The sequence below is a fragment of the Dermacentor variabilis genome, chromosome 4, assembly GCF_050947875.1.
Source record: "Dermacentor variabilis isolate Ectoservices chromosome 4, ASM5094787v1, whole genome shotgun sequence".
NCBI lineage: Eukaryota > Metazoa > Arthropoda > Arachnida > Ixodida > Ixodidae > Dermacentor > Dermacentor variabilis.
The window spans coordinates 220,202,367-220,226,268 of NC_134571.1; the positions used below are offsets into that span (position 1 = coordinate 220,202,367).

The 23,902-nt window shown below is 46.8% G+C and overlaps 1 protein-coding gene across 1 annotated transcript in view; it reads right to left on the bottom strand.

Moving 5' to 3' along the window:
* The window catches only part of LOC142580120 (rifampicin phosphotransferase-like), a 66,402-nt gene that overhangs the window by 38,306 nt on the left and 4,194 nt on the right, over positions 1–23,902 (bottom strand). The window contains exon 2 of the mRNA XM_075690941.1: positions 828–930. Within this exon, the coding sequence (XP_075547056.1) occupies positions 828–930 (103 nt within the window). The remainder of the gene's footprint in view (positions 1–827; positions 931–23,902) is intronic.

A 23,902-nucleotide genomic window follows, 5' to 3' on the forward strand; every position in this document is an offset into this window, starting at 1 on the left:
TTCATTAACCACATATCTCTCTTTCTGGCCTCTGTTTCTTTTTATATTGTTCTTTGGTATTTTACCATTCCCATTATTATATTTCACATCGTCTTTTTTTTTCGTTTTTACCAGTTCTTAGTCGTTGGAATTTATTTGTGATATTGAGAAAGCCGGTCCTTCGGGGGCATATTCTTGTAGGGTGTCATCATTTAATTAACCATAAAACAACGACCGAATAAAAAAAGGAATTTCAGCCATTTATATGCTTAGGTTGTCTCCTCAAGGCAGCAAAAATTAATAACCACCAGCCTAGGCGCACAGCCACCGTCTGAGAAGCAAGTTTCTGCAGAGAAGTCTACTGGTCTTGCTGTGTGTTGCTAACTAATTATATCGGGTGGAATCATGTACACACCGAGGTCGAGTGCTGCTTTAAACGACGCAGGCATGCAAATATCTTGCTACTAGATTGGTCTGTGAGCAAAGATGCCTTAAGCGACACTTAAAAACAATGCGACCATAAAAGCAGTGTTTAATTCGTGGCTTTCATTAACGTGTTTCGTTTGCTTGCGTGTGTCTCGTTAAGATCTATTTTTGGGGAAGAGCAAAGAGCAAAATATTTGACGCAGTACTTTAGTGTGATGATGATATCCGATTAAAGTGTAGTAAAATAACCAGAACAAGAATCTCAGCCCTGAAGTGAATACAATAAACAGCACGGGCAGTGCGCACGTATGCACGAGGCGTGCATACGAGCGGCGTGTAGCTCCTCGCTACCCTGTCTTGTCGCACAGATATAATAATTGTTTAAAATAATTCCACAAGGCACCAACCAAGAAAAACCTCACCGTGACACAGAGGACCGCCAATCTCGGTCACAACGCCAGCCAACAGCGGAAAGTATGGAGTCCAACCGGTGTTTGTCGCAGTCGTCACTAGGATTTCACCTTTCTGCGAAGAGAAACAAGAAGCGGTTTAAGCAGCGTCAGGCAGTGGCTAATCTTAGCAGAGTGGAAATAGTGACATGTTATATTCCCTAGGCAGGTGATTCAGGTGGCTAAAACCAGTATTACGAGGAGACTTGATTGCACTTAACGCTATCTTAGCAGAACCACATGATCCGTTCGTATGCATTGAACAGTTTGAGGTTCGTTAGAACCGTTGCTTCGCGCCAAGCTAACACGGACATTGCAATGACGACAGCTGAATTTAAATATACATCCAAATTTACGGTAACGTTGCGTAATGGATTCATATATCAGCGTATTGGAAAACCTTTTGCTACCAAAAGTCTTATGTTTTGGAAACTCCAGAAGCGCTTTAATGACAACAGCTGATATAAGATACGACAACACACGATCCTAACTTCCAACTGTTTAATTCGTGAGCATGGACATATTTAAGGAACCTCATTACACAAACAGAACATAACATTGTTTCGCAACGTCATCATGTAACGTCCTGCTTGCGTCGCGCAATGAGCTCCATAAGAAAAACATGAAGTTTCTCTAAATAAACACAAGGCAGTTGCATTTTTGGTCCGTCTTTGTCATTCTTACGTTGTTAGGATTGCAAATATGACAGACAACAATTCTCAATTTTGCTATTGTTTTCTTTTGTTACACTTGCGTGTCTAGCACTTACTACAAATATTCAGGTTCTCACGAAGTTGCGGTGAAGCTGTGAAAAATTTATAATTTTGCTCATTTGTTTGGGCAGCATTATTACTTGTACCTACATATTAAATCGGGAAAGAAGTGGCCTAGGTACGACGGCGCACGCGACTAGAGTTGGAGATTGTGTGATCTTGCTGGGCGTGGGAGGCTGGGGGAGCGGGGAGGCCGGTACGAGAGCGCCATAGCGAGAGCGAGCTGTTAAGCCGAGAAGGCTAGTGCTTTGGAGAGGGTATCACACACCCGGGGTTGCAGGTCCCGTGATCTGCTGAATTTCGGAGGCGCGGCGAAGTGATCTGCTTAGGAAAGCGGAAGCCCGAAACGCTTGGCGGCACTCTTCCGTTCCAATCGTGACTGTGCGCGGTCATCAAGCGAGCTTTGTCCGCGAGTGCCTCGGAGCGTGGGACCAAACCCATGCTTGGGAAATAAGTTTCTTACAGTTCTTACGGCCCATAACACAATACCAGCCGTACTTGTAATATCGTAATAATTTGTTACCCTTGCCGAAGCTTCGCACCCCGCCCCCCCCGCAGGCGAAAGTGCGAATTCTTTTCTGCTGCAGGTGTATGAATGATGCTTTCAATGGATAAGCGGTTGACCAAGAGCGCGAGAACGAGGAAGGGGATTGCATTGAAGGAAAGGAAACCAAAGGTTTCATACGTGTGTTACTGCCTATTTCTGTTGTTGAAGCATGGCGAAAGAGATCAGAGCCCTTTTCGATGAACTGAGGCGTGAAATCCGGGCTGAATTCAAAGACTTCAGAGACACAATCGAGCGTGATATTCGAAAAGAACTGAGGGAAATTAAGGCCGCTTTGGTTTCCATAAATGCTGATTGTGAAGAAATGAAGGCTGCCAATAAAGAACTTAAGGCGACGAATGCTAAACTAGAGGCACAGTACGCTGATCTTGTTCAACAGGTGAAAAATCACTAGAGCAGAATGCTACATCTTGAACAATACTCCCGCAATGCAAATGTAGAGCTCAAGGGCATCCCGTACAACGACAGCGAAAACCTCGCTGAAACAGTAAGAAAAATTGGAGAAAAAATAGGTGTTGCGCTTGTTGCGGCTTATATCGAGTCTGTGCACCGAGTCCCGACTGCCAACGATCCAAGAAAAAAGAACGTAGTAGTCCAGTTCGTGCGGAGGCACAAACGGGATTGTTTTCTCGAGAAAGCGCGTGCTGCTCGGCTGAAGTGTTCTGACCTAGGTTTGGACTCGCAGGCACCATTCTTTGTTAACGAACATTTGTGCCCAGAGCTGAAACGTCTGCTAGGCCAGGCTACTGCATGTAAGCACGACACCGGTTGGAAATACGTTTGGGTACAAAATGGCAAGATTTTCGTCCGGCGGATGGACAACGCACCAAAAATAAAAATTTCGTGCAGTGAGGACGTTGATAAAATGCGCAACCCATTATGAAGGCGGCAAGATCAAACCACTGTTGTGCGCATTGAGAGAACTGTTAGGGGTGGTAATACGCCACATATTATCAGGCCGGTCAAATGTGTCAAGGGGACACATAGCTGTTCATTTTCCGATAGTCTAGCGGGAGTAAAGGCAATATGCGCATGCGTTCGTTGCTCGCCATGCATTTGATCTCTTCGCAGAAGTTGCTGTCTACTTTTTTTATTTCTTTATGTTCCATGTTCTAACTCTTGAACTACTATCCTTTAGTTGGCCCGTTTTCTTATGTCTGGATGCTTTGTGTATCTATTTGTATCGTGACATGCGTCAGGATAGATCATTGTTTCATTGTCTTTCACTACTGATGAAACTAGTTGTAAAAGCCATATCCTTCGTTTGTCTGTTCCCAACTTCGCAGTATGTTACTTATAAATACAGGTCCTTATTGCAGTGTCATGTATACACAATATTGCGTGTAAATCAAACTGTATGCACTTATATGCTGACCCATACAAATCATCAATGAGTGTATCCTGTATCAGTCCGACCACTCTGATGTCCGATATTGTGAAAAGGTGTAAATCGCCTTTAACTTTTATGCATTTGAATATGCAGTCAGCACGTCGAAAACATGACAACGTTTGTATGTTTTTAGACGAATTTGGGTTTTCTTTCTCAGTTATAATGCTAACTGAGACATGGTATAATGACCATGACACTATACATTTGGACGGATACAGGGCTGTTTATTTGAATAGGAAATCAAAAAGGGGTGCGGTGTTTGCATGTTTGGAAACTTGTGTATTAGCTGCGGCTACCTAGATGATCTGTCATGGTCCACAGCTGATATTGAAATTATTTGTTTAAAATGCGACAAATTTCTGTTTGCTGTGGTGTACAGACCACCTGATGGTAATTTGAGCGAGTTTTTCAAGTGTATAGATGCTGTTTTTTCGTATGTTAATGCAAATCAATACACTTTAATTTTAGGAGGTGACTTAAACATTGATATGTTGGTTAAATTCACTAAGCAAAGTGAATTATCTGCAATCCTTGATTCTAATTGTTTGTCTAATATAATAACCGCCCGTACACGTATTACTGCAAACAGCGCAACACTTATAGACCTTTTCATTACCAACCTATCACTTGATGCCGTATTTTCTGGTACCATTAATGTGACCCTTAGTGACCATTTACCCATTTACTTAGTCACTCACACATCACATACGGCAGAAGACATCACTGCGAAAATAATATATCAGGCGATCAACACGGCTGCACTGTCTCAGTTCCGAGATGAACTCGTCATGACTGATTGGAACGAGGTTCTTGCGTGCTCTTCAGCTGATACCGCATATGAGCGTTTCATTGAAATTTTTTCCTCTCTCTATAAACGATGCTTTCCTTACAAAGAAATAACGAAGCCAAAACGTGCGCGTAAACCTTGGATAACAATAGGTCACTTAAAAATGATACGTACAAAAGACAGGCTGTACCAGGTGTTCTTGAAAAATCACGATTTAGATGCACTAAAAATGCTTAAAACTTACAGAAACAGTCTTGCCAAAAATAAAGGCAAGCCAAACATATTTATTACTTTACTATCTTAGACGGCATCATAGACACCAAACAAATGTGGAAAACCCTAAACACAATTATATTTTCACGTAAACAGGTGCCCCACGTCAACAAACTTAAAATTGACAAACATGTATTTAAGGGAAAAGCGCTGGCCAATAAATTTAATGACCACTTTAGTTCCTTATCGGACAGTACTCACGATGGGAATGCGTTAAGTTATTTATCCACGCCAATAACACCCTCGATATTTATTTGCCCCACAGAACAATCGGAGGTTAGTAATGTTTTTATGAAACTTAAAAAAAAGTAAAAGCGAAGACATTGACGGCATAAAAATGGAACCGGTTATTTTTGTCCTCGATTTATTAGTACCTTGTTTGACCCATATATATAATCTTGTTTCAAACACAGGTCGGTTCCCTCAGCGTATGAAAAAAGCCAAGGTCGCGGTACTTTACAAAAGTGGCGACAAAAATGACATGAGCAATTACAGACCAATATCGTTATTGCCAGTATTTTCAAAGGCTCTGGAAAAAATTATTTTCACTAGACTTTCAAAATTTTTGGACATGCATTCTGTGATCACAGCGGCACAATACGGTTTCAGGTCAGGTGTATCGACAGAGACGGCACTTCTACATCAGAAAGAGGTCATACTAGGCAACATTGAAGCAAGAAAGCTCACACTAGGCGTATTCGTTGATTTCACAAAAGCGTTTGATAGGATTGATCACCAAACATGGTTAGAAAAATTGCCCTATTATGGCATCAGAGGCGTCACACTCGACTTAATAAGGAGCTATCTCAGCGACCGGTACCAGTGTGTGTCAATAAATAGGGAAATATCTACGCCCCAAAAAATCAAACGTGGTGTACCGCAGGGAAGTATATTAGGCCCTCTTTTATTTAACCTTTATATTATTGATATTGTAAACATAGATCGATCAATAACATACATTATCTATGTAGATGACACGAGCTTATTTTTTACAGGAGCAAACCTAGATGAGTTGATTGAAGCAGGTAATGAAACTTTACATAATTTATCCGAATGGTCTTGTCGTAATTCGTTACAAATCAACAGCTCTAAAACCAAGGCCGTTCTTTTCCCCGCGAAAGGAACGGCTTGCAAGTACTCACATAAACTGCTACTAAATAATTTTGAACTTGAACTTTCAGAGACTGTCAAAACATTAGGTATTATCTTTCATCAACATATGCTGTAGGATTCTCACATTGAAGAATTATGTATTAAACTAAGAAAAGCCCTAGGTATGCTAAGGAGGTGTCAGTCGTTTCTGCCGGTTCCCCAGAAACTTCATATTTTTAATGCGCTTTTTAGTTCCCACCTACGCTACTGCCAGTTGGTATGGGCATCTGGAACTCAAACATTAAAGAAAAAGATATATAGACTTCAGAAGTGTGCTTTGCGGGCTGTTGCCAATTTAGGCTATAGAGATCCTACACCTCATTTATTTATGAAGTTTAAAGTTTTAAAATTCAGTGTTGCCTATGAACATCAATTGTTGTTGTCGTTAAGGTCAGAAATTCGTAGAAATAGCCTAAACATAAGAGGTTTAGCGCAATTACAGCCGAACATTTCATTGCATCCCATCAGAAATTCTGAACACTGGCACATTCCCCGAACACGAACGAACTACGGTCTCCAAATGTTAAAATTCACCATTCCACACGTACTCAATACGTTCAAGCTTACCGAAGATCACTTGCGTGTCCTTTCAGGCAAGGAGCTATTCAACATGTTTACATAATCCGCTACAAGCCTAGAAAAATTCTAACCGAAGCCCTCCTTTCTGTTTACAGTATGTCTTACTGTTATGTTACCTTGCAATAATTTTCTTGTCGTTGGTTTTGGTTTTTTGTGCGTGAATGATTCATGTACTTTTAGGCACCTAAGGGCGCATGTAATTATGTATACTTGACAATTATTGTACACGCTTTATTTATTTATTTTTCTTTTTCTATCATACGTTAAGACTGTATGAAGTTTGCTGTGCTGTCGTTCTGCTGCCTTGTACGGATGGGTCGTGGTGCTAGTCAAGCTGCATTAGCGCAGCTTTTTTCCCACTTTCCACGCCACAACTGTTCTGTGTAAAAACACACTGTACTGTTGGTGGTGAAAATAAACTTCAACTTCAACTTCACTTCAACATGTGCTAGTTTCCTTCGCCTGTTTATTTGAGCATAAATTTGGCCTTTTAGTCTACAGTTACATATTTCTTCTTTGCACGGTTTGTCTTCACAAGGAAAGTTTCTTAAGAGGTGCCCATGGGTGGCGCTGCCTTGAGAATTGCGTAACTGCATGCTGTGATAGCGTGTTACAATGAGAAACAGAAACTTCAGCATATTCATCGTTAGTTGCTCATTTACTAACCCTGCAGCTCCTAGCGGTTACAGACGCTCTTTACGTGTTTCGAATAACGTACGAATCACTGTGGTCGCCTTCCTATGAAGTTCTTCTTCAGGTTGCAGCATAGGGTTGACGGCCCGTCTGGACGGCGCCTTGTCGCAAGCGCACGTCTTAAAGCGAATTATGCCAGGAAGAGGCGCACCGAATAAGTTTCAGCTCTAGTCTACAAAAGCCGCTTCCTTCGTGCTTACTGTTTTCTTTCAGCTTCATGAATAACGTAGCGCTACGCTGAGCCCGCCACCACCGGGCGCACTGCAGGTGGAATGGGGGAAATGCGTGCACAGCCGTGAGGAGGCGATAAGTGGAGGCGGATCTGAGCGCGTGACATCGGTTTTGGATTCGGCACACGGCTAACGGAGCTTGCAGAAGCTTGAGTCGGCGCTTTTTGTAACCTTGGTTTATGGCATGAGCCCAGATTGAGCTAAGATAACCATATGAACCTTCTTGGCGCGCATGGAAAACCTCGTCGAAAGAGATGGCTAGAATGCACGCTTTCTAGACACCACTTTCATCGAGGTGTGAATTCATTTATTCATTTGGAATGCTACTAGCATTCCAAATAGAGTCATAATTGCCCCATGGCTTCGCAGTGACCTGTACGGCCCAACACAATTAAGAAAGTTGCACGACTGTGTCATGAAACACAAAGAAATGCAATGTATCTGTTGAGTACCGCAGCTCCAAACAACGTGAATATGAGTTTCTAAAAAAGAACAATACGCAAAATTATTCGTAGCCATCCCGAGTACGTCGAATGACTGTAGGTACAGCACAAAAATAGCTCGCTTCATGCACGCGTATTTAGTCACATAAAAGAGGTGAGGCGAGTCGACGCGTACATGGATAAAAAATTCATGAGCGGTTCCACTCTGTGAGGGCGGATGACCAACGAAGCTGTTCAGCGCAGAACACAGAGGTGACCCAGAATATTGAACAAAGCTACGAACATATTTATTGTCCTAATCAGTAGTCATCGTGGTGATATAGGTACGCACGCATATTCGCGTATCACCTCTGTTATTAAAGTGTCCGTCACGAAAGGCAATGGATGGCTCATACCCCCTTAAGCAATGGCGCACAGATTCGTAAACGCGGTATCCCCATTACGACGACAAAAGTGAAATTCTACGCTGGAATGATGAGTGGCAACGCTGTGGAAGACGACGACCCTCGAGCCGCTGCTGAGGATGATACTTGTTTGCCCAGCAGAGCCAGCTGTGGAAGAAGACGACGACGAAAGCACGAGTATAGTGGCAACATGGCTGGCAACAACTTTATGCTGCAGTGCAGCCAAGGTTACGGACTCGAGTCGCACCTGTTTTCATACGCCCCTGCATGTAGTTCCCTACTGAAATAATATTTACGCTAGACAAGTGAAATAAACATGTTGCGGTAGCTTGCACTCTTTATTGCAAGCTAATAATTTAATAATCAAGAAACACGTTGGCGCGTCGAAGGAATTTCGTTTCATGCTATTCCAGGCTTTGCGGTTTTATGGCGTCCGTATCTCTTTTCTCCTCACCTTTAAACGAATATTGCCTCCCCAAGTGGCAGCACGTCAATGTCGCCTGCCGACGCACGTGCACAGTGTTCCGTGGTCCCAGCCGCCGTGCATCTGTGGCAAGATTTTTCGAAGGAAGAGCTGTCCACGCAGGCCAACAACAGTCGTGTACAACGTCTACACGCAAGTATGCAAAAGCAACCCGCCGCTGGCTATCACAAATGCACGTCGGAAGGCGACTGAGCTGACTGGGGTTAGCGAAAGCAGTGTGCACCGTATTAGGCGCGACGTACAGTGTGGCACCCTGAGGTCCCATAAAAGCAAACGGCCGCGTCTCCCAGCCGCACAAAGCAATGACAGAACCGGAAGAACGAGACTGCAACTTCACGACAATTTTTCCTTAGCCGCTCTACGAAGAAATATGCACCAGTGTTTCCTGCGTAATGAAATTCAGAAAGCCGCAAAACTTGCTCGAGATGTAGCTAGTGATACTGACATGGATATGCCTAATATGCATGTATCTACAATGCAAAGGCTGCTCGACGACATTGGATTTTCTTTTCGCAAGTGGAAGAGTAACTCTGCTCTCCTCGAGAGAAACGAGATCATCTTGTCGTAACGGCAGGACCTGCGTACCATCCGGCAACTTCGCACCCAAAAGCGGCATGTCCGATAATCGACCCTTTTTGAAAGTTTTATAGTGTACTGACGTATAAGAGATTTTTTCGTCACCCCGTAAACCTGAGCCTTTGTTCCGTAAAAAATATTTTTTTTCCTGCGACACAATAGACGCGAACTGCGTTTGGCTGTAATTGTTAGCATAAAAAGTAGTAGCGCCCGAGCTTTCGCTGCTCACAAATACGCCGTGTGCACAAACAGAAGCGTTATTGCTTGACATTTCGGTGCGCTGTTCATGTTCGCGGAACCGACATTAAGGCTAGCGTTGCAAGTGGTGGCGTTTCTTGCGGTCGCATGTCGCGCTTCACCACATTTCGATGCCTGCTGTGCTGCTCACGCCAATCACCTGACCAGCGTTTGTGCGCTGCGCAGAATAATATGTAAAGCTCATTGCGCCTCACGAGCATACGGCGCTTGGATATTGCTTAATCATAATCGCTGAGCAGTGCGAATTGACTCGGTCATTCGCCCGTCTTGAGAAATTGCGACCTGCGTATGCCTGGCGACATGCTTCAATTCTGTGCGTTGTTTGTTGCTTTCCTTTTGCACGCACATATACTTCCTTGACGAAACTTGGGTCAACGCTGGATATGCCAAGGAAAAGATCTGGAATGTTGTGAATGTCGTTACACACGCGGATGCTTTTCGGGAAGGCCTCACAACAAGCCTTCGTGAACCCAGCGGCAAAGGTGACAGCCTGATCCGATAGCACGCCTGTAGCGAGGATGGCTTCGTAAATGGTGCTTGCCTCGTTTTCCGAGAAGGGAAAGGAGTTGGTGACTACCACCAAGAAATGGATGGGCCACGGTTCGAGAAGTGGTTCTCTGAGCAGCTTCTACTAAATATCAAACCACGCAGTGTTTTAGTAATGGACAATGCAGCCTACCACAGTGTTCACCTCGAGAAAGTAGCGACTGCATCAACACGAAAAGCTGACATTCAGTCTTGGCTAACCGAGAAAGGCATTGCGTTTTCTCACGGCCAGTTAAAGCCAGAATTGCTGGAGATCTTCAACCAACACAAGATGTTTCCAGTCTATTGCGTGGATGTGTTGCTAAGGCTGCCGGTCGCGACGTTGTGAGGCTTCCTCCATACCAGTGCGAGTTGAATTCGATCGAACTGATTTAGAGCCAGGTGAAAGATTGCGTAGGTGGCTAACAGTACCGCAATAACTCTTTCCGCTGTCGGAAAGATGCTGCAGGATAGCATCAATGTTGTAACGGCAGACAAGTGGCTTCGGGCGTGCTGTTATGTTCCGAGGATAGAAGCGGAATTCTGGTAGCGTGACGGCACGTTGACGCCAGCCTCTGCAGGCATGAAATTCCACTCGTATCACACACGAGCGCCGAGAGTGATGCGAGTGATAATGAGATGAGCGAAATGGAAGAGCCGCCGTGAATGCGGGCACGGTCGCGAAAGTCTCGTCAACATGGTGTTTTGCAGTTGAACTTCTGTCTCAAACTTTTGACTAATAACGCGGCATATGAAATAATTGACTGTAAGGTTTTAAGTGCCAAAGCAACAGTATGATCCCAAGGAATAGCGTACAGCTTCACCCGGGAACAATGTGTGGCACTTTATCTTTTTATTTTTTATTTTGAAAGCTTCACCTTATGCTTAACCAAGCGGGCGTGAAAAATATGTGAACAAATGCGTCCTTAGACGTGCACCAACATTTAATGTACGGGCGCTTTGCTTTTACATTTTGCCCACATGGAAATTTGGCCACCGTGATCGGACCCGTAAGTTTGCGTTTAGCAGCGCACAATTGCTAAGCAGTCGTGGTGGGTGCAGGACATGTGCATTTAGATGGTGAACATAACAGTTGCTGGAGTAATGAATAGTTTTTCAACGCTGCAATTATTTGAAAAAAAAAACATTTGTATAAATATAGACGTTGACTTTGTTCCTTGCACTGAAACACGTCGCATGGCATGTCACAGAGTGGCATGCCGCGCATTGTATACATTTTGGTACGCTGCGCGGCGGAGCCGAAGAAGTGGAGATGGAAGAACTGCGCCCGGTGTAGAAAAGGCCCGACTGCCTGCGATCTCGTCTCTGCGCCCCCTGGATCATTTTGTAAATAAATCAATCGCATCCGTAACAACATTGGTGGAGGTGCTGGGCAATCGCTCTGGACAACCTTCTTCTACACACCACTCGACGAAGCCGGCGTCTGCTTGGGCTACCGCCTGAAGACACGGACGTGAACGAACCTCAAGAAGCTGGTGGCAGCCATGACACAAGCATGCAAGATGACAGTGAGCGCCCAAGGCAAGTCATCTGCTGGATCCCTCAGAAGGAACCGCGCACCTTTTCCGGCAAAGCTGATGAGGATGTCGACGAGTGACCGAAGTAAGCGGTCACAATGGAGGGAACGCAAAGGCGCGACTTGCTAACGTCGTTTTCTTTCTCACCGGAACCACACTTCTCTGGTTCATTTATTTTATCTTAATTTATTTGTTGATTGAGACATACAGCTATCTCAGGTGCTGCAGCAAAAGGCAGTATTCTTGCTTGACAAAGGCTGCAGCACCCAGAGCGTGTTGACACTCTGCAGCAAACAACAGCGCAACAAGGGTTAAAATTTTCAAAATATGATAACATATCAAAACAATAAAGGGTTCAAATCTTAATCAGAACATGTTAAAAAAGGAAAACAAAACAATAACGTTGACGTACATAAGGAAGTTATAAAATAAAGCAGCGAAGAACATACGTTTTAAGACATTTCTTGAACATCAAGCTTGTTTTCGAGGTTTCCAATTGTTCCAGGATTGTGGGATTATTGAGTAGTAACGTCAATATTTGAAAGTCTAATGATTGTTTCCCATAGTTCATGTGATTAAGCGGTATAGAAATTGGGTCATGTCTGAGATTATACGGAGTTTCTTTGGAGGCGAAGGTCCGCTTAAACAGTATGTGACCAGCCTGACGGAGACGAAGTGCCTTGAGCGATATTTTATGCAGAAACAGGTGGTCTATATGGATTATGCCAAACTTATCAAAAACGGTTTAGTATATGCAAGAAGAGGTAGGTTACAAACTGCCCTTACGCCTCTTTTTTGCAGCCTACATAGTGGCATAAGGTTATTTTTGGTAGTGGTTCCCCAAGCCAGAAGCGAATAGTGCAGACGAGAGTGTATTAGTGTGTGATATAGCTGCTTTATTAAATTAATTGGACTAAGATACTTTAACATGTTAATCATTCCCGTCGCTCTACGAATGTCGGCTCTGATGGTCTCTACATGAATGGACCAATACAGGTTTTCGTTAAACTTTACGCCTAAAAATTTAACGCAGTTCGTATTTTCTATAATGCACCCCCCAAACTTTAATCGTAGTGGCTCATCAGCTGATTTTCTTTCGGTTTACATATGACATCCTTTGTTCTTTCGCAGTTAAGTTGTATTCTATTTGAATTTAGCCAATAGTTGAGGTCAACCATCCATCTATTGGCAGCGTTAAATGCTTCTTGAACTAAAGCACGATGTCAACGTGGGAAAGGTTCGTTGCGGAAATCAAGAGTTGCTTCAGAGGCTCACTTTCAAAAAGAAAAGGCTGAGCGTACGCTTTCGCGTAGAGCACAGTTGCCCGGAGAAACATGCACAACCTACATGGAACAAGTATTGAAACCATGCAGAATTGTGAACACGGGCATGTCGGATGAAGATAAGGTTGGACGTCTTCTGAAGGGCATCAGTGAAGATGTCTACAATTTCCTTATATCAAAAGAACAGCTGTGTACTCCTTGTGATCTATGACGTCACTGGCGTGCTTTTGAGGCACTGAAAACACGTCTTGTATTGCCACAGTTTGGTAGATTTGACAACCTGACCATGGTCGGAAGCGTGGACGTCTCCTCCCACAACATCGCCTTGCTAGTACGTCAACTTGTTAAAGAAGAATCGGCGAACTTTCAAGGACAAGGTGGAGGAAGACTCCGGACGGGATTACCCCCGATGCACGCTTGACGTACACTGTCCTGAACAGCCGTTGCTTTTCCAACTGCCAACTAACAGCGAAATTCGGCATTTGCATGATGAACGCGTCCGCGTCGACAAGGCGGAGTTCCAGCATCAATTGCGTACCTTTGAACGTCATTATACCGCACCACCCTAACGCCTTGCTCCCCTGTAGAGCCAGCCCGAGGCCTAGTTTTGTGACTATCCTGTGTACCGTTAGCCACCTATTTGCTTTAGCTCCGGTATCCGTGGACATATCGCCAAGTATTGCCGCCGACGGCAGCAGGAAGTTTCGGGCATACCCGATTATCAATCTGGAGGCCAAGTCAGCGCGGCCTGGCAGACCGCTGCGCCATTTCGACTACAACCGCGTGAACGTCCATCCAGGCGTGAGTCTCCAGCTTTTGACCGCAGCCTTGCTCTTCATCCGACCGGCTATCGCCTCTTGCCATGACCTCGCCGTCGCTCTCTCTCTCACCACCATTCCAGCAGGGAAACTATTTGGCGCTACCGATGGAAGTGAGGTCTAGGGACGGTCAAGTAGTCCTCCGCTTGTCCCAATACACAAAAACAAAGTGTGTGTCTGTGTTGATGGTTTAAATACTGATGCCTTAGTGGATACCACTGTCACAGTTTTTGTAATGAGTGCTTTGTTTAAGAATTGTCTCGGACACAAAGTTATGTTCAGGTGGGTCCAAAAGACTATTTTTGTGGAGTTGGGGGCAAACCGCTGCGGGCCGTTGGAGCTTGTTCTGCTATAGTGAGTGTGGGTGGACAAAATTTTCCAACTGAATTTGTCATTTTGGAGCACACCACTCACCATCATCCTTGGGATCGACCTTCTTGGTGAATGTGGCACAATGTTAGAGTGTGGGCGTGGTGAAATATCTCTTCGAAGTCATGTGATAACACCTACACCAATAGTATCTGGCGTAGTCAAGCAGAGTGTACTTTCTGCGTCTCGCGATGTCCTTTTACCTGCTCAGACTGCGGCATTTGTTCCAGTGACTTCCACGCATTGCCCTCGCCATCGCTATTCTGGTTTAATTGAGCCGCACTTCCATAAAATTTTGAAGAAAAATGTCCTGGTTCCTCGATCCGCTATAGAATGTCTAGATGGTCGTGCTCACGGGTGGACAGTGAACGCGTCTTTAAAGCAACTTTTACTGCCGACGGGACTCAAGCTAGCTGCCTTTGACTCAGAAACGGCGTCAGTATTGACGCCGTTGACGCTTCTACCGACGCGGGGGCAGCAAATGGTGACTACTCTATGGAATTCTACCACATGACGAACAAGTCGCTGTCATCTTTAGAACGGAAAGAATTGCAAAAGGTGCTCGTCCGCTATGCGCCAATATTCGATTTAGCGCAAGATGAGCGTCCAATTTCGCTTCCTGACTCGCGAACGCAGCACCGCATAAACACGGGGCGACGCCTATTCGCCAGAAGGCGTACCGCGTCTCTCCCACAGAACGAAAAGTAATCTCTGAGCAAGTTCAAGAAATGCTGCGGAAACATGTTGTCCAGGTGTCTTCCAGTCCCTGGGCAGCTCCAGTGATATTAGTTAAGGAAAAGGACAATTCTCGGAGATTCTGTGTTGATTACGCAAGACTTAATGCAGCGACAAAGAAGGACGTATACCCTATCCTACGCATCGACGATGCTATTGATTGCCTTCATGCAGCCTCCTACTGCTTCTCCGTTGAATTACGAACGGGATACCGGCAAATACCGATGCACCCGACAGATAATGAGAAAACTGTCTTTGTGACGCCAGATGGCCTCTTCGAGTTTAACGTCATGCCTTTCGGTTTATGCAACGCACCACCAACTTTTGAAAGGTTTATTGACAAAGTGCTGTGTGGATTGAAATGGGAGATCTGCGTGTGCTACCTCGACGATGTAATCATTTTTGGCAAAACGCTTAATAATAATAATAATAATAATAATAATAATAATAATAATAATAATAATAATAATACTTTATTAATGACTCGAGTATAATACAATACAAGAGTCGGGCATGCCAAAGCCGCAGTGGGCTTGAACGACAGTGCCTGGCAGAAAGCGAGATAGCCATCATTAACACGTATTAGTTTGTAGACAACAGTGAAAAAAAAAGAAAAACACACACACATACACAGGACAGGCTTCCGATCACGCACTAACGTGTCTAAGAGCCTTTCTAAGACCACATTTCGTCTTCACGTCTCGTATGCTTTGGGGAAGTAAATTAAGCATTGCGGGACATAAGAGTTACGGAGTCTTCGACAGTATCTCGTCTTACAGCGGGGTGTAACATAATGATTCTTTGGTCTCAGGCAACGAACAGGCACATAAAGAATTTCATACTGGCTTATTCAAAAATGCTTTAAGACAACAGTTTCTAGCAGCAAGGAATTGAAATCAGGTAAATAAAAGTTTTAAACACATAAGATTTGGGGAGACATCATATGCAACATACTTCAGAATAACATGAAGGACGAAATTTACCTGGTTTACCAAATGTTGAGTGCCATGACCATATGTCCCATACCGGATTACACTGTAGTATAAGCATGTACTACAAGCTTTCGGACAGACAATAGCATGTAAAATTTAATATTATACTGAGCACAACACACTGCGCAATGTTTTTGATAAATATGTGCAAAACTTGAGGTGCACAATGGGCGACTTATCGTCGTACTGGAGCACATGCAAAACGCTGGACTGGTTTTGAACTCAAACAAGTGTCATTTTGGTTAGCGCCAGACTCTCGTTCTCGATTTTCTCGTCGACAAAGATGGTATACGACCTCACCCTGAAAAGATTGCTGCAGTGCGGGATTTTAGCGAACCGATGACAGCGAAAGGCCTCCGTAGTTTCCTTGGTCTGTGTTCGTACTTCCGCCGGTATATAAGAACTTCACCCAGCTTCCTCATCCGCTCACGTGCCTCGTTCACAAAGACAATCCCTACGCATGGACTACAGGGTGCGAAGACGCGTTCCGTCAGCTGAAGTATCTGCTAACTTCTGGGCTGTCTTGCGCTATTTTGATCCCGAGGCCATGACTGAGCTAAACACTGAAGTTAGCGGTGTGGGCGCTGGCGCCGTCCTCCTTCAGCTTCATCATGGGCACCCGCACGTCGTGGCGTACGCAAGTCGGACACTGACGAGAGCGGAGGGAAATTACACTGCCACCGAATTGGAATGCCCGGTAGCAGTCTTCGCCATAAAGAAGTTTCGGCCATACCTGTGCGGTCGCCATTTCAATATAGTGACGGATCATCATTTCCTTTGCTGGATTGTTGGACTGCGGGATCCTTCTGAATAGCTGGTGCGTTGGGCGTTACGCCTTCAAGAATATATATTTTCAGTTGGCTAACAGAACGGTCGGTGTCATACCGATGCGGACTGCTTGTCTCGTCTCTCGTCGCCACACTCCACCGCTAACGACGACGACTTCGACGACTATCTTGCCAGTATTACTGAGTTTCCTGAGCTCAGGAAACGTGAACAAACGCGAACCATGTCGTGATTTTGCATTCATACCCCTATTTGAGACTGCCCGCACGTCAGGTGAGACAACGCCCTTCACGCTGTGTAACGGCCTGCTTAAAGAAAGAATTACTCTTCCGAAAGCGCTTCCTTGGTGCTAGTCATTCCCGAACGCCTGCGTACTGCTATTCGTGCCATGCATGATGACATCACATCGGATCACCTTGGCTTTGCTCACAAGAGGAGGAGGAGGAGGAGGTGGAGGAACTTTATTATTGCAGAAACAGTTGCGCGGTTTATTCCTGGGTGGTTCCCACTGACAGGGCTTCACTGGCGATCGCGGCTAGCCGGGCCTGGTCGATGGTCGCCAGTTGGCTTTTGGTCGCCAGTTCGATGGTCGCCAGTTGCAGTTCGGAGAGTCTCGCCTCCCAAGACCACGTAGTGAGTGTGTGTGTTGTGACTCGTGGCGAAATTGCGTCGCCCGGACAGTCGGTGCAATCGTGTGTAATGTGCGCCAGTGTCGCTGTGTGGTTGCTACACCAGGGAAATGTCCAGGACGTATAACTGTCTGAGGAGATTGCGTGCAGACGAGACAAGTGTGGGTATGTGTTAGTTTGCAGGCGGCGCGAGTCCCTTGCCTGGAGTTTATTGAGAGCTTTGTGTGGGGGAGCGTATTGTGTTCTTCCGAGACATTGGCCCTGTATCATTTGTTCACTTGTCATTAATAAGTCGTGGGTCTGTCGAGGGCTGAAGAGCGGTGCTGTCTGCCACTCAGCCAGTGAGACCTCGAGCTGAGCAGTCCGCCTCTTCGTTGCCCCGCAGGCCTTTGTGCTCGGGGCACCAGACGATACCGTGGGTCCATTCTAGTGAGCGACCAAGAATTCAAAATGTATAGGGAGTGCTCCATTCATGTATAAACGACACGCCGCTTGCGAGTCCGTAAGGACTCGGGCTGACCTTCCCTTGCTCTCGGCGTCGCGAAGTGCGAGAGCGATCGCTGCTGCTTCTGCTGCTGCGCTGCATGTGGCGCGGATGGAGGCAGAGGCTACCAGGTTCCCCTGATTGACAACGGCGAGTGTGTATTTGGGCCTGCAACGTGGCGACGTGGGATACGGGCTAGCGTCCTTGTAGTATGTATCTGGCTCTCTGAAACAGCGTTTGTGCAATGTGCGGGCTCGCGCTACTCTTCTCTCTTGATTGTGGGTGGGGTCGATGTTCTTGGGTATAGGGTCTACTACAATGTTCTCTCTAATGTGATTAGGCAAGAGTTGTGTTTCTCCTTTGCAGTACTGAAGTGTCAGCGGGTACCCTAGCCGTAGAAGAAGGTCTCTTCCCTGTTCAGTATTGCTGAGGCGCCCCCTCTGCGCTATGAGCGTGGCACTTGCTAGCTCCTCAAAGGTGTTGTATACGCCTAGCGCTAGTAATTTTGTTGTGCTTGTGCTTGACGGTAGCTGTAAGGCAATTTTGTACGCCGTTCTTTTAAGAGTGTCCATGCGCTCTGTCTCGCTTTTGCGATTGACTTGATACGGGAGTGCGTACGTGACACGGCTATCACGAGGGCTTGTACCAGTCTTAAGGTTCCGTCCTCTGTGAAACCATCTTTGCTGCCCACTACTCTGGCGATGAGTGATGCGATGCTTCTTATTACGTGATTTAATTTCTCTGAGGCTACCTTTATGCCGTGCTTCTCTTGGACGTGCATGCCTAGAAAGCGTGCGGTCGGGACCCGCTTTATAGGTTGCCGGCAATCTCGGGATGTATTGGTGGGGCTCGATGTTCCTTAGTTTGCTCGGGTCGGACTTGAAGGTACTCCGACTTGTGTGGGGCACACCTCATTCCTGCTGTGGTTAGGTATGACTCGATGTGTCCGATAGCTGTAAGTGATGTGTCTTCTATGTCACCGTATGAACCCTTGGTTGTCCATTGGGCCGAAGCTATGGAAGAGCTCAACACAGCATATTACAAGTTGCCTCGGTTGTCAGTGTCGTACGAAGCCTGACACGCCTCCTATAGGCTTTTTTCAACCAGTGAAACCACCTCACTTACCATATGAAAAATTTGGTATCAATTTTCTCGGCCCCCTTCCCAAGAGCTCTACCGGCCGTCGCTAGATTATTGTGTGTGTCCACTATTTGACGCGCTATACTGAGACTGCGGTGCTGAGCTTTGCTACCGCCATCGATGTGTCGTGCTTTCTGCTTCATTTTGTCATCTTGAGTCACGGCGCTCCGTGTGTGACCGCGAACGGCAATTCACCGCCGACGTTGCTGAAGAACAGCTGCGCCTTTGTGGTTCTACTTATCGCCATTCAACGCCGTACTACCCCCAAACAAATGGCCTCACCAAACGCACGAACCGGACGCCTAGCAACATGTTCTCACTGTACGTCTCAGCTCATCACAGGAATTGGGGTGCCGTGCTGCCCTATGTCACGTGTGCATACAACACAGCCAAGCACGAAGTAACCGGGTATGCGCCTTTCTATCAGTTGTACGCTCGCAGTCTCCAAACGTTCTTGGACACAATTTTGCCTTTGACACAGAACGAAGACCATCCATTTCGCAAACAACGTGTCGTGCCGAAGAAGCGCGTCGGCTCGCTCACTTGAGAACACTATCTTCGCACGTTTCAACCAAGGCACGCTATGACGCCCGGCATACACATGTCACTTTCGCTCCTGGCGATCATGTGTTGCTGTGGACACCTCTACGGAAGAAAGACTTGTGTCGCGAGTTCATCTCAACGCACAGCGGTCCATTCGTGATACTCAGCCGTTTAAGTGCAGTCAACCACGTCATCGCAAAACTGACCGCCAATGATCGCCGGTCGTGGAAGACTCAAGTCGTTCATGTGGCCCGCCTGAAGCACTACCATCATAAGGTTCCCGAATCAAGAACTACCTATTATGTGTATCCATAATTCGCTCAACGAGCTTCGTCTGCGCCAGAGGAAGATGTTACGCTGCGCGGCGGAGCCGTAAAAGAGGAGATGGAAGAACTGCGCGCGGTGTAGAAAACGCCCGGCAGCCTGTGATGTCGTCTCTACGCCCCCTGGATCATTTCGTAAATAAATCCATCTCATTCTCAACAATATATATTGATTTGGAACAGCAATATTGAACAACAATATAGATTTGGTTTGAAGATAGCTGCTGTTTGAAGGCGCCCCAGTTCGTAAAATCAATCTCATGGTTGAAAAGCCAAGTCTTCGCCACTCCTGTCAGATAAAAGGCGACATGACGTAGCTTGGACACATCGTCCCAACGGTTAGCCGAACTCACTCTGTCGCAGTCGCCCAGTCAATCCTCGACGTCTTCACCGCGAAGTCACGCTGGTGCCCACTAACAATCCAATACGGAGAGGCTGGTGTAGCCGAGGGTTGAAGTAGAATTTCCGAATTAAGACTGCAAGCTGGGCAAGTCGGTGATTGAACATGTTCCTATGGGTGGGCAGCGCAACCCGGACGAAGGACGAGAGGAAGTGTTGTGTACTTCCTCTCGTCCTTCGTCCGGGTTGCGCTGCCCACCCATAGGAACATGTAGAAATTCCGGTTGGCTCGTCCTGCGACATGCTGGCGGACGGCTGGGACAATCGGCGACCTGATCGAAGCTCGAGGAGGTTGAGCGGGGAGTCAGAAGACGGAGGACCGAAGACCACACTCTGCCACTTGTGACGCAGCAGTTACCACGACGTCTATTACGCGTCGAAGATGCGGCGAACCGGCCACACCCACAGCACGGGTCACACTCAAGAGCAAGCCCCACAAGCAATGATGATGATTATGTACAGATGACAAAGAATAGCGTAAAAATGCCCACAATATATATTTATATATATATATATATATATATATATTGAAGTCGGAGAAGTGGCAACAGCCTCTCGGGACTCTCAGCTGCTGTTTATCTACGTCTTGTAAATTCATCGCGTAAGTGGTTTTATACCTGTGACATTTTGGTGCACGTGCGGGGTACACGTCTTCGCCACGAAGTTCCGCAGCAGACGTCTCACCCGGCCTAGAACCTTGCTTCCAGTGGAAGTCACCGCATCTGCAGCTGCAATGCCGACTGCGCATACCCAGTACGTGGCTCTACCTCAGCCGCAAGACCCCGGAAAGTTCATCGGCCTCGGTGGCGTCGACGTAGAAGGATGATTGACGATGTATGAGCGCGTCAGCTAGGTGAGCAGGTTCGATACGACCATAATGCTGGCCAATGTGGTGTTCTATTTCGACAGTATACCGCGAACGTAGTTTTAGAAACATGAGGAAGAGCTAACCAGCTGGGACTTGTTTAAAGAGAAGGCGTCCGACGTTTTTGGCAATCCGACCGGTCGACAATTAGCCGCCAAGCAACAAACTGCCACGTGTGCCCAAACAGCTACTGAGTCGTATGTCTCCTACATCCAGAACATCCTCGCCCTGTGTCATAACATTGACACGTCCAGGCCAGAGGTGGACAAGGTTGGATACATTATCAAAGGCAGTGCGGACGACGCATTCAACCTTCTGGTCTTTAGGAACTTATCGACTGTCGACGCCATCATGAAGGAGTGCCGCCACTTCGAGCAGGCGAAGATTCGCCGTGTACACAATCAGTTTACACGGCTTCCAAACACTGCAGCGACCTGTTCTTGTACCGACCCCACCGACCAATCTAGCTTGCCACTACGAAGCGAAAACGTGACCCGCATTGTACTCCATGAACTCGAAGCAGCGTACCCTGCCTCACCTCAACAGACGTCTTGGAACAACACTGCTGAGATGATATCGCTGATGCAGTCAATTGTTCGCCAGGAAATCGCTAATATGGGTCTTCCAAGCGCCTGCTCTCTGAGGCGTCCTGACACCGGCCCTGCTCCTACACCTCGGTTCTATTGCAGTCGACCCTACAGTGCACGCTATCGCTACACTGGCCGGAATCCATCGGACTGGTGTACACCTGATGACAGGCCGATCTGTTTCTGTTGCGGCTGAATTGGTCGTTTCCCACCGCAGCCGGAGCCGTTGGCCGTCGCCGCCACGAAAGACCTTCCGAAATTCAAGTTCGCCCCGAAGTTCCTCACCCCGTCGCTTCTATGATGCTTCCGACGGCGCTACCTCGACTCGCCGCTGTGCTAGCTCGGCCTCGTCTCAACGTCGCCAGCCACATCCGCCCCAGCTTCACCGCTCACCCTCGCCGACCTATCCAGGACCGTCCCAGCAGGAAAACTAGGCAATGCGGCAAGTTGAGTTGGTGCTGCAATGTCGGATTCACCGCAAAATCCTCATTTGACGCTGTTTACAAAACAACCTTCTTGACATCCAAATTGATAGCACACCCGTCACAGCACTCATAGATACCGGAGCACACATATATGTGATGACCAGCCATCTATGCCGCCATTTAAGGAAAATTGCTACGCCTGTCATTACAGGGCACGTACGAATTGCCGACGGTAGCACGGTGAACGTGGTTGGAATGTGTACTGCACGCGTGAGCATTTCCCGTCGCCATACTGTCACTTTTTCACTGTGCTTGACCAGCGCCCCCGTGAACTCATACTAGGTCTAGACTTCCTCTGTGCCCATTCAGCGCTCATCAATTGTTCCTGAAGTACTCTGCGTCTTGACCTGCCTCTAGGGGGCGCTCCTCCAACACTACACGAAATTCGCCTAAGACCGACTGATTTCGTTCACGTTCCACCACAGGTGTTGACATTCATCGAAATGCCGCCTTTTGCGCGAGTTCCCGATGGTGATTACATCTCCTATAACTGCCATCGTTCTCACCCACAACGTTACTGTCCCGTATACAATACCAAGGGTCACAGACAATTGCACGCATCTCCCTGTGGCGAATTTCGGGCTTATTAGGCAACTTTTGCCTAAAGATATTAACCTGGCTACTATCACTGCTTTAGAAGTCAGCTGAGTTGCGACTTTTCCCGTCGACGCTTCCTGTGAGCCTTGCCGGTCTGTCAATTGTACCGAGAACGGCATTCTAAAAATATTCGCCCCGAATATTCCACCTGCGGAGGCTGAACAGCTCTGCAGTCTATACAAGGGTATATTCGACCTGAACCGACCCTTAGACCAGACGTCACTTGTCCAATATCGCATACATAAAGGCGATAATCCACCCATTCATCGGCGACCTTACCGAGTTTCAGCTTCGGAGCGCCCCGTCATCAAAACGGAAGTACACGAGATGCTTGCGAAAGACATCACTCAGCCATCGTCAAGTCCCTTGGGCGTCACTTGTAGCGCTGGTGAAAAAGAAGGATGGCGCATGGAGATTCTACGCCGACTACCTCCACCTCAAGCGCATCATGTAGAAGCACGTCTACCCACTACCTCGTATCGATGCCGCCCTTGAATGCCTATACGGGGCAGAGTATTTTTCATCCATTAACTTACGGTTCGGATATTGACAAATCGCTGTGGATGATCTCGATCGTAAAAAGACCGTCTTTATAATGCCTGATAGTCTTTACCACTTCAAAGTTACGCCTTTTGGGCTGTACAACGCTCCGGTTGCTTTGAGCGTATGATGAACTCATTACTACAAGGATTGCAGTGGTCGACTTGCCTCTGCTACCTCCATGATGTTATTGTGTTCTCATCCTCATTGAGCACAACATTGAGCACCTTTCAGCTGAACTTACATTTTTTCGCAAGGCGAGTCTTTAGCTCAACTCTAAGAAATGTAACTTCGGCCACTGTGAGATTACTGCTCTTGCACTTGTCGTCGATACAACTGGCATCCGTCCGGACCCGGAGAAAATTCGCGCCGTGAAACAGTCTCCTGTTTCAGAGTCCGTAATACATGTCCGAAGCTTCGTGGGCCTTCGCTCTTACTTCCCCCGCTTTGTTAAAGATTTTACCACATTAGCACGCCCTCCCACAGACCTCCTGAAGAAAAGTGTGCAGTTTTCGTGGCGATCCTCTCAGGCCGCCGCCTTTTCTCGCCATACCACCATGCTCACCACCCCACCGATTCCAGGACATTTGGCTACTTCAGCCCCTACAGAGGTGCACACAGATGGCCGTGGTCACGGAATTGGTGCCGTCTTGGCGCAAGTTCAACCCGGCGAGGAACATGTCATAGAGTACGCTAGCCGTCTGTTGTCATGTGCGGAGCGGAATTACTCTACAACCGAGCGCGAATGTTTGGCCGTTGTGTGGGCAGTAGCGAAATTCCACCCCTATTTATACGGCAGGCCC